At 41.6% G+C, this 11449-nt stretch overlaps 1 protein-coding gene and 1 long non-coding RNA gene across 2 annotated transcripts in view; one reads left to right on the forward strand and one right to left on the reverse strand.

Moving 5' to 3' along the window:
- SLC26A4 (solute carrier family 26 member 4) overlaps positions 1–3294 on the forward strand; it is a 46578-nt gene extending 43284 nt beyond the window's left edge. The window contains exon 20 of the mRNA XM_040644396.1: positions 874–3294. Within this exon, the coding sequence (XP_040500330.1) occupies positions 874–897 (24 nt within the window). The 3' untranslated portion in view covers positions 898–3294. The remainder of the gene's footprint in view (positions 1–873) is intronic.
- LOC103674622 overlaps positions 434–11449 on the reverse strand; it is a 27639-nt gene continuing 16623 nt past the window's right edge. The window contains exon 4 of the long non-coding RNA XR_005838632.1: positions 434–2598. This is a non-coding gene — a long non-coding RNA (uncharacterized LOC103674622). The remainder of the gene's footprint in view (positions 2599–11449) is intronic.

An 11449-nucleotide genomic window follows, 5' to 3' on the forward strand; every position in this document is an offset into this window, starting at 1 on the left:
TCCTGGGAATATCATTCTTGAGCTTAGAAGTATTTCCAGCTTTAGTAGTTTATGACTATGGCTATAAGGCTGACTTTGTTGAGTAAAAACTCATCACATTGGAACTTAAGGGGACACCTCGGTGGCTTAGTTGGTTAAGCATCTGCCTTCGGCTCAGGGCATGATCCCAGGGTCCCTGATAAATAAATAAATAAATAAATAAATAAATAAATAAATAAATAAATAAAACCTCTTAAAACAAATTGGAACTTAAGAAGTTGCCACATTACAGAAATAATTCCTGATTGCCACATAAACTAATGGCATCGTTATTCAAGTAACAGATAAAAGGATCATTCAGGTAGGGCTCCTGTAGATAGCAAAGGAGTAGAGTGGAATGGTTTTGAGGGTAGGAGCTGTATTTTTATTTTTAATTTTTAAAATTATTTAAATTCAATTAGCCAACATAGAGTACATCATTAGTATCAGGTGTAGAGGGTATGAGCTTTAGAACCAGACAGATATGTGTGCCAGCCCCGAATCTGCTAATTACTGGCTGCACAGCCCGGGGAAAATTATTGTCCATGTCTTCATTTCAGTTGCTTCACGTGAAATGGAAATAGTAACACTTCACAGAGTTGTGAAAATAAAAAGATGCATATAAAAGGACAACAGTCTCTTGTACATAGTAAGTGCTCGATAAACAGTACTTACGGGTGTTAAATAAATCTAAGAATGATGAGGTACAAAATTAAGTTTTTACCCTACACACACCTAAGATGAGTAAATGTGAACAACCCAAACTATCAAGTCACGTTTGTAAAAAACACAGAGCGTGAAGACTAAAGGAAAATTCATTTGTATGAACACTTGGTTTCCCCTTCGTTTCCACAGGCTATGCGTAGTCTTGCTTCCTGAAAGTGGGCTCAGGAGGTCGCGATAAGCCAGGACTGCAAGGCAGACTTCACCCACCGATGTCATTCTATGCAAACATTTTCTGCATTGACTATATCTTTGGACTTGAAATACTCATTCTCTTTCCATTTGATTTTTAAAACTCTTTGATTTTTTTTTAACCTCTTAGCCAATGAAAGAGAACCACTAAGATTTTTATTTCAAGGCTTTTTTTATAAAATAAATAGCCTCCTCTAAAATGTGCAAAATGGTGAGGAGAATGATCCAGGTGAGTTAGCAATGTCCAGATCTGCTGATGTTCTGCTCCTGTTGCCCCACAACGGGTTTGCTAACAGTGTTCTCGGGGGTACTGGTGAACCTCCGTTTAGTCCGGTAAGTGTGCCCCGACAGTGTCTGTGAGCAGGTAAATCAGGAAGGGTTATCATAAAGAGAACTCCATTCCTGACTGACCTGGACACCCATGAGCTGCAGGGGTCACAGGGTAGGGTTACACTGATGAGTAAAGGCAGAAATCTCATTATTAACGCATTTATCAATAAAAGTCTTCAAAAATCACCTTTAGTAAATACATCAACAAAGTTTATAAAATCCAAACTTAGTACTTGATAATCAGTGTGATTATATGTGACCAGATATGTAACCAGAGTACAAAATTAAAAAAAAAAACAACGTTCACTTAAAAGCTACAGAGCCAGGCTGATCTATTTTAGAAACACGGATTCAAAGAAGCAAAGCAATAAGATTATTGTGGTTTGTAGAAGTCATTTTTTGATATGATAACTATCATGGATCACAATTAAGATTAAATAAAATATATGACGGACTCTCCCTAGCTTAAAAACGCAGCTTTAATTTATCTTAGTTTATAGAAATGGTCATCGTGTACAGGTCTATAGAGGTATGGTCTTTTTAAAATCTAACACAAAAATTGTGTTATTTTGAACAAAAAATTTTGATATGTTTATAAGACTGAGTTTATATTTTGCTCTAAAACTTTAGCAGCATGTAAAATAGGTGATCTTTAACAGAATTCTGACTACCTTTCCAAAAAAAAAAAATCTAAAAAGTGAACATCCTGTATATAAATCTATGTTTAAAATGAGTTTTTTAAGACAGAACATTCTAAATGAACTTAATACCAAAAGAAAAACGTTGGTTTGGAATATACACGTTATTGAAAATACGTAGGTTTTTAAAAATCCATATTTTAAACCAGAACATTTTATATCTTTTATTTTTACTTAACCTTTTCTGAGTGCCAATGATTTTCTAGGTATTATATATAATATATAGACCTTAGTCCTGAGGACTATTTCCGGATATTTCACACTGGAGTTATTGAAGCTGTACTTAATTTCTAGGGAGAAAGAAATACTCAGGTCCCCAACTAAGACACTGTTTTGCCTGGTTGTGATTTATATTGTACCTTTGGCACAAATGTGTGAAATTCCCAAATGTGTTTGGCTATCCAAAGGCAGCATGTCTTATCCCTGTTTCTTAAATACAATAGAAACAAGTTATCTACTTCTGAAGGATTATTATCAGTGGTCACATCAAGCTGGTTAACTGGAAGCATCACCGTCATTTCCCCTTACCCAAATCGTTCTGCATGTCGGAACTTGAGTTGCAGTGGATTGTAGTGGTACAATATTTTTTCATTCATGGGTTGTACTGGCCTTCACTGATTTAGAACAGATGTCTCCCCTGTTGGGAACAACCGAACCAGGATTATAATATTATCCCATTTCCACATCAATGCCTGCCTGTTACAGCAACAAATCTTCTAAGAGTGAATATAACAGTCTTGCAGAAAATGGATGAATACCTCTGTTTAATAGAGGAAATACACACTGCCCCCCCCTTTTTTTAACTAGTTGAAAGAAATACCAAAGTTCCATTTTACAATAAGGCTAGAGTTTCATCAGGTCTTGGGTCCACTTGTGACTATTACAAGACCACAGTCTGACTTGTTTCCCAAGCACACTCTAGGAATACTGTCTTTTCTGTGCATTTTGTGAATAGTAACCATACTTTTAAATCTGTTTTGTCAATGGAAATTTTACTTGAAATTGAAGTTTTCTTTTGTTATGTTTTTAACCTGTAGAATAAGATTCCGGTGTTGTACATGAATTCCAATGAAAAAAATCAAACATGTACATTTGGAAAAATCTGCACATATTTTTTATTAAATGTAAAGTAGCCTTTCAAACTACTCTGATGTGTCCTTTCTGAACAAAACTATTGAATATAATAAAAATGCTACATTTTAAGTTTGCCATTACTCTCATCAGCCATCCATCATTTTGCTGTATTCTTTATAGCTCCACTTCTATTTGTTTGTGTGAAATGTCTTTTTGTAAAGACTTTTCAATGCAATAAACAATGTTACAAGTAATCTCAGTTAATTCTCTTAAGATTTTATTTATTTAGTGGAGAGAGAGAGAGAGAATGAAAAGGGGGGAGGGGCAGAGGGAGAGGGAGAAGCAGACTCCCCACTGGGCAGGCAGTGAGTCCAATGCAGGCTCAATCCCAGGACCCTGGGATCACGACCTGAGCTGAAGGCAGACGCTTAACCGACTGAGCCACCCAGGCGCCCTAGTCTCAGTTAATTCTTGTAATTCTTACCCAAGTATTTCCAGTTTCTTTTGTGCAATGATTTTCATTATTTTAAGCCAACTTTTTTTCAAAAGATTTTATTTATTTATTTGAGAGAGAGAGAGAAAGAAATCACGAAAGCGGGTGAGGGGCAGGAGCAGAGGCAGATCGAGAAGCAGACTCCCCGCTGAGCAGGGAGCAGCCGAAGGCAGATGCTTAATGGACTGAGCCACCAAAGCACCCTTTAAGCAAACTTTCACACTGGTACAACATATGTACATATCAAAAAGATATAAAGTATAATGTACTGCTTGGGGAATTTTCACAAAACAAGGACACCAGTATAGCCAGCACCCAGGTCAATAAGCAGAACATAACCAGCAGCCCAGAAGCCCTCTCAAGCTCCCTCCCAGTAACTGCTCCAAGGCTAACTACTGTTAGCCTGTGTGATGTCTAAATGCGCTGTCTTGTCTGATCAGATGTGAGCCCCCAAATTGGGGCAAGGATCGGGTGGAACCAATGGCATGGGAGGTTGAAAGAATTCACTTGAGGAAGAACAAAGGAGATAGAAGAAATTTATTGAATACACCCCAAGGGAATGGCAGACAGGACAGCAGAGGAGAGGCTCTCTGCCATGAAGCAGTGAGGGGGGGGGCTGTTTTAAGGGGAAGAGGTATGCCAACATATGGAATCTTCCCTTTTTTGGTAACTGTGCCTAGTTGTAAGGAGCCCATTGGTTAGTTAGGGCCTATGGATATTTTGAGGTTGGTCGCTTGATGGGCCTGCCTGTATTCAGCCAGGGAGTCACTATGCGCCTTTTCTACATTCCATCACTCAAGCCTGTTTCCCTAAAAGCAGCCTCCACAACTTGTTTTTTTGAACTTCAAATAAAAGGAATCAAACACAATTATTTCTTTTTTTCCCTCCTCTTTTGTGTCTCGCTCCATTCAACATTACAATCAGCATTACTCAATAACATGAGATCCATGTTATTGCACCTAGCAATCATTCCTTCTCACTGCTGTGTTCTGTTGTCTGAGTTTACTACCACTTATTTAACCATCCTACCGTTAGTGAACATTTGTGCTTTCATCTTTTGGCTTTCTCGAATAGTGCTTCCGCAAACATTCTCTTTTTGTTCTGCTTTTTGGTGAACGTGTGCACACAACGCAGTGAAGTACCTGCCGGGAATGGATTTGCTGGCTCCCGCACACACGTTCTGCTTCGGTAGGTACGACAGTAGATGTCTAGTATCTGTAACAGACTATTTTCCAAAGCATTGCACCAACTTACACTTCTTTCAGCTGTGAAGTTAGAGTTCCAGGTGCTACACTTTTTTGTCGACACTTGGTTTTCTCCATTTGAGCCATTCTTTTTATTTTAAGATTTATTTATTTTTTGAGAGAGAGAGCATGAGCGGGGGGGGGGGGGGGGGGGGGGCAGAGGGAGAGTCCTCAAGCAGACTCTCTGCTGAGCACAGAGCCCGACATGGGGCTCAATCCCAGGACCCTGAGATCATGACCTGAGCTGAAAGTCAAGAGGATGCTTAACCAACTGAGACACCCAGGGGCCCCTCCATTTGAACCATTTTTGTGGGTGTGCAGTAGAATCATACTATGGTTTTAATTTGCCTTGTGCTAATGACTAAAGAAGTTGAGTGTCTTCTCCGATGTTTATTATTATTTAAATACCCCATTTTGTGAATTGTCTGCCTAAGCTATTTGCCAATTTTTCTTTTTGGTCATCTGCCTTTTTCTTATGGCCTTGTAAGAGTTTACATGGTAAGGATACAAATCCTTTGTTGTGCAGGGGCCAAAGGCAGACTGCCCCAAAATGGGCCACTTTGGCATGAAGAATATTTTTGAGTTAAAAGCAATCAAAACCCAGCAGATTCAGGAAAAGCTCTTTATCTCCCCCACAATTGCCTGAAAGAATTTAGATAGAAGACCTACTCCGGGAAGAGAGCTATCACCATAGATAACTACATTATGATTTGAACTACGTAGGGTAGACAGGGAGAGACCTAGCAAGGCGTATTCGATCAAAGTCTTCTGTGTTCCATTGTTTCTGAGTGGCCCCGCAAAATTTAACAATCATTTACGCTTTTTCATTTTCCTGTGAATTGCATTCCATCCCTTCGAGGCGCCAGACTCCTACCCCCTTCTCCTTAGTTCAGAATGACCTCTTTTTGTCTGATTGTCTTTGGAATCTCCATGTCTGTGTGGATTCCCTATATGTACAAAATTAAATTTAATTTTCTCCTGTTAAGCTGTCTTACATCAAGTTGATTATTAGTCCAGCTACAAGGATCTTGAAGGGCAGAGGAAATTCGTTCTCCCCAGCAGGTAGAAATACGTATTACAAATATTCTATTTGATGGGAGCAAAAGGAGCAAAGGTTGGACTTTGCTGCAGCCCACAGTCTCCAGGTAGGATTCCTGAAGCATACAGATTGTAACACTCCTAGAGCTCCCTCAAGGACTCTCTTTAATGTTTTATCACTATAGCTTTTCTCTGGTGTTACTTCCTTCTGATAATCATAAACATCCCCCACCCCAGGAAAGAAGTTAGCAATCATCCTTCAAACATATGACCCACTGATATACATCTGAAGGGTCTTATGACTAGTGTCTTACTAGACAGTAGTAAATAACCTTATCTTAACAGCAACTAGCCCCTCAAGGTCCTGGAAACCTTGCTTCCAAATTCCTTAGAGACTTACGCTATCTGTAACCCCCACGAAGCAAAAAGTATATAATCAGTCATTCCTCACAATCCCAGGGCAGCCTTTCTGCTCACGGGCCCCGTCCCCATGCTATAATAAAAGTACCTTTTTGCACTGAAAACTTCTCAAGATTTCTTTCTTGACCATTTGCTCATGGCCCCACATCATATCCTGTGTATTAGCTTTTTACACTTAATCACTTAATCGTGCCTTTTTCATTTTTATGTAGTTCAATTTATCATTTTTCTCCTTAATGGTTAGCCTTTTTTTTTTCTTGGTATATGGTTTAAGAAATCTTTTCCTAAGATAATAAATTTTATTATAATAAATATTAATTTATTATATTTATATAATTTATTATAATTATATAATTTATTATAATAAATAATAATTTTCCTATGTTTTCTAATAAAAACTTTATTTTACTTCTCACATTTAGACATATGTCGAGTTGCTTTTTGTATATGGTGTGAGGCAAGGAGTGAAGAGTGCTGGGTGTACAGTAAGTGCTTAATAAATATTGCTGGAAGACTGAACTAAGCTGTGGTGATGCTAAACAAGGCCAATATAGTTTGGGAATGGCGATCAGATTAGTGTACAGTGATTCAGAGTTTCCTGGGCTTCTAGGCTATTCCTGGGGCCTACCACAGTTCACCTGCCTTGTCTACCTGCTCGCCCTACAGGTTTCCAGAAAAGGGGCTGGGGATCCCCTTGAATGCACACAGAGTTTCAGGGAGATGGAGGTCCTCCTAGACTCTATACTCATTTTGAATTTGCTGACAAAGGTAGCCCACTTCATCCTCTTATCCAGGGACATCTTTGGGCCTGGACACAGAGGAACTGTTTTTGCATGAGATCTAGCTTGAAGGTCATCCCCAATGCACTGTTTAAGATCAAGTGCTCCACTATTCTGAGTACCCCCTGCCCAACTTAAACAAAAGAAAACTTTTTGAAATAATTATAGATTCACAGGAATTTGCAAAGAAATGTACAGCCAGGTTCCCCTGTACCCCTCACCTAGCCTCCCCCAGTGTTAACATCTCGCATAACTATAATAAGTACAATATACAACTCATGGCATTGATACTGGTACAAACCATAGAGTTTATTCACATTTTGCCAGTTATACATACACTCATTTGTATGTGTGTGTGTGTGTGTGTGTGTGTGTGTAGCTCTATGCAGTTTTATCCCACGTACAGTGCCATGTAAACCCCACCACAATCAAGATGCTTAACTGTGTCTTCAGCACAAGGTTCCTTCTGAGGCCCCATTTTAAAAAGCACTCAGGGGCTCCTGGGTGGCTCAGTCGTTAAGCATCAGCCTTCAGCTCAGGTCATGATCCTAGAGTCCTGGGATTGAGCCCCACGTCGGGCTCTGTGCTCAGTGGGGAGCCTGCTTCTCCATCTCCCCCTGCCTACCTCCCCCCACCCCAGGCTCATGCTGTCTCTAAAAAATAAATAAAATATTCAAAAAAATTAAAATAAAATAAAAGCACTCCAAGCAGAGACACACCTCTCCACATTGCACTACACCCAAACTTAAGGCCAAACAAGGATATCCTGAGTCCTTGTTTCGAGGAGCACTTCTGATAATATATTTCCCGCAGCCTAGATAAGTTGACCACCTAATATTCTCTTTAAAGAATTTGTTCGCAATTTTTTTTTTCACTTTTACTCATTACTGTCCCAGTCATGGACGAGCTCTAAACCTCTCTGCAGGAGCATCTGAAGGTCACCAATGGTACAAATCCTTGACCGACCAGTGTTACAAGTTGGTGGAGACTCTTCAGGAGGGAGACCAGGTATGGCTCTTATCTTACTTCAGCTGCTGTAACCAATTACGGCAGGCTAGGTGGCTCACACAGCAGACGTTTATTTCTCACAGTTCTGGAAGCTAGAAGTCTGAGATGAGTGTGCCAGTGCAGTCAGGTTCTTGGCGAGTGCCCTCTTCCTCGCTGTCTTCCTGTTTCGTCCTCGCCTGGCTAGCCCTCTGGCCTCTTCTTGTAAAGGCACTAATCCCATCGTGAGGGCTCCACTCTCCTGACCTCATTACCTCTCAAAGGTCCCGCTTCCAAATACCATCCCTTTGGGGTTATGGTTTCAACACGTAAATTTGAGGCAGACACATTCAGGTCATTGCCGCGCTCTTTGAAGCACCTGTGAACGAGGGGCGTTGCCACACAGCTGAGGAGGGGCTCTGGTCTTCGCGTGTCGATCAAAGCCGTCAGCCCTACCCCTTCCAGGTGAATTCACTTCCTTGCTCTTCCATTTGTGATGATTCCAGTGCAGCAGGATCCTCGAACCCGTTCCCCCAAGTCTACACCATATCCAAAAGGAGGCTAGAGCGTCTTTCTCTACCCTGGCACGGAAGTATTCAGGGGAACAGGAGATCTGTACCATTAGAACACACCTGTGAGCCCAAGACCTTTCTCCACTTACGTGAGTAAGGAAGGCAAGAGGTGGTGAGCAGTGAGGCTGGGGTGGGGGTGGGGAACTGGGCCAGGTTATGAGGGGCCTTGTGCAGCACATTAAGGAGCTTGCATTTTACCCTCTACTCTGGTAAGAGATAAAGGCCAAATGGCTGGGTCACATTACCTAGCTAATCCAATCAGCTGACCCGGACACCTAGAGATAAATTCCGAAGGTGAAATTAAAGTAGAGATGAATGAAGCTTTGTTGTTTAGTTTCCAAGGAGAGAGTGACAGGTGAAAATGGACATATTAATTAGCTTCTGTGACTTAAAAAGCTTGTTTAAGGGATGTGATTTTTATTTCTCCGGTTTATCCTTAAGGCAATTTTAGTATTCTGTTATCTATAACGATAAATGTAATCATAGAAGTAATGAGGAAAACATGTGCTATATTAAAACATTTAAGGCAGACGTAGATCCTGATTTGAGATGGTAGAGTTAACACTCCTTACAGACATGTGGCTGTTTCAATGTGGAAGTCCCTGTCTTTTCTGGTGTTACTTGCTTATAAAAAACAAAACAAGGGACACCTGGGTGGCACAGCGGTTAAGCGTCTGCCTTCGGCTCAGGACGTGTTCCCGGCATTTTGGGATCGAGCCCCACATCAGGCTTCTCCGCTAGGAGCCTGCTTCTTCCTCTCCCACTCCCCCTGCTTGTGTTCCCTCTCTCGCTGGCTGTCTCTATCTCTGTCGAATAAATAAATAAAATCTTTAAAAAACAAAACAAAACAAAAACAAACGAAAAGAACTTTTGGTCCCTAAAACAAAGGAAGATGTGACTGCTTAATATTTCTGTTTAAACCAGCTGTTAAATGTCTGTGACGAAATACAAGGTCTGGAAAACCTTGGAAACCACCTCCTCCCAAAGAACTCAAGGCCTTGAACCTTTGGGAGCGATGTTTTGCTCTTCTCTTCCTTCCCTTCCCTTGTCTGATGGGTGGTTGGCCTAACCAGAGACACAGCCAACCACACAGTGAGGAAGCTCGGGATAAAAATCTAAAATCTATACTCGGGGAGAGACAGTATGGAGGCCAAATCTGCATGCTTACATAGTGAAAGCTAGTTTTTTTAGTTTCATCTGCCTTTTCCCCCCTTTTTTCAGAACTAGTTTTTCCATCAGTTCCTTCCTTCCTTCCTTCCTTCCTTCCTTCCTTCCTTCCTTCCTTCCTTCCTTCCTTCCTTCCCTGTGCACCTATGTTGTGATAGGCACAGAACTAGAAGCTGGGTGTATAGTATGTGGTAAACCAAACAGAACAGACACAACCTCTATTCTCATGGAACTTCGAGTCTAATAAACAGCTAAATATTCAGTAACTATATGACGACTATTTGAAGAGGCTTAAAGGCGACAAGTAGAGGGCAGACTGGGATAGAGGAAAACGGGGGTGGGAAGGCTGTGCACCCTCCCTGAGGAGGTAATATTTAAGGAAAGAATTAGCATGCACAGATCTGTAGGGAAACTGTCCAAGCAGAGGGAACGGCATAGGGAAGAGCCCAGAGGCGGGAACGATTTCAACAGAGAAGGGGGTTATCTGGAATTGAGAGATCAGCAGGCTGAGGTAGGGTCCTAAACACTCCAGAATCTGTACTAGAAAGGCACTGAAAGGCTTTCAACTGGGGGGTGGTCAGTTTTGTGTTTCTGGAATTTTTTTTTTTTTAAGATTTTATTTATTCATTTGACAGAGAGAGAGACAGCCAGCGAGAGAGGGAACACAAGCAGGGGGAGTGGGAGAGGAAGAAGCAGGCTCCCAGCGGAGCAGGGAGCCCAATATGGGGCTCAATCCCAGGACCCTGGGATTACGCCCTGGGCCGAAGGCAGACGCTTAACGACTGAGCCACTCAGGCGCCCCGTTCTGGAATTTTGACAGATACACAGACTTGTTGGTTTCTGCGTGCAGCTAGCTCTGAAGGAATACCTGAGGATCTGGTCACTTTGGTTGCCTACAGGCCAAGGAACGAGGTGGCTGGGGGACAGGGTGGGAGGCAGAAGTTTTACTATGGACCCTTAATTAAGTTCTGACCTTGGAGGTATCCTATATATCCCAAGACTGGAAGCAGGAACAGGAAGCGGCTGCTGCAGATGTCCAGGGCAAATCTGAGACATACTTCGGGAAACTCGGTGATCAGACTGTGAGAGTGAGGAAGGGGGAGGCATTAAGATAATCCCTGTTTCTGAATTCAGGATTGAGCAACTAAGTGGATAGTGATGATAAGTGAAATTGGGGAGAAGTGAAGAGGGACGGTTTTGGGGGCATGGACAGTTCCAGAATTTCTACTTAGGAGCGGCTTAGGGGTAGTCAGCTAGGTGGAAGTAGAGGCTGGAAGAGATGGGTCTTAAATATGCATTTGCATTGCATTTCTATCATCAGGATAGGTTCAGTTACACCGCAGTAACCGCAGATATACACACAACACGCACACACCTCAGAACTATAAAACAGCAAAAACCTCAGTGACTTATACAACAGTGTTTTTCTTTTTTCTTTTTCCTCGCTCCAAGTTAGCTACAAGGCTAAATGCCTCTCTGGGCAATTTTCCTGCACGTGATGGCTCGGCATTCCAGGCTGCTTTGATCTTAAGAATCTGCATCTCAACACATGATAACTTTGGGACAAAGAAAGGAGGGGAGGGAGACAGCAAAGAGAATTGTGCACCTGTTCCTCAATATTTCCAGGCAGATGCAATATGTGTAACTTCCCCTCACATTTCCGTGTCTGCAGTAACTGCCTTCACCAAGTCTAACTGCAAGGAGATGGATAAACATA

The sequence above is a fragment of the Ursus maritimus genome, unplaced genomic scaffold (assembly GCF_017311325.1).
Source record: "Ursus maritimus isolate PB19 unplaced genomic scaffold, ASM1731132v1 scaffold_3, whole genome shotgun sequence".
NCBI classification, from domain to species: Eukaryota; Metazoa; Chordata; class Mammalia; order Carnivora; family Ursidae; genus Ursus; species Ursus maritimus.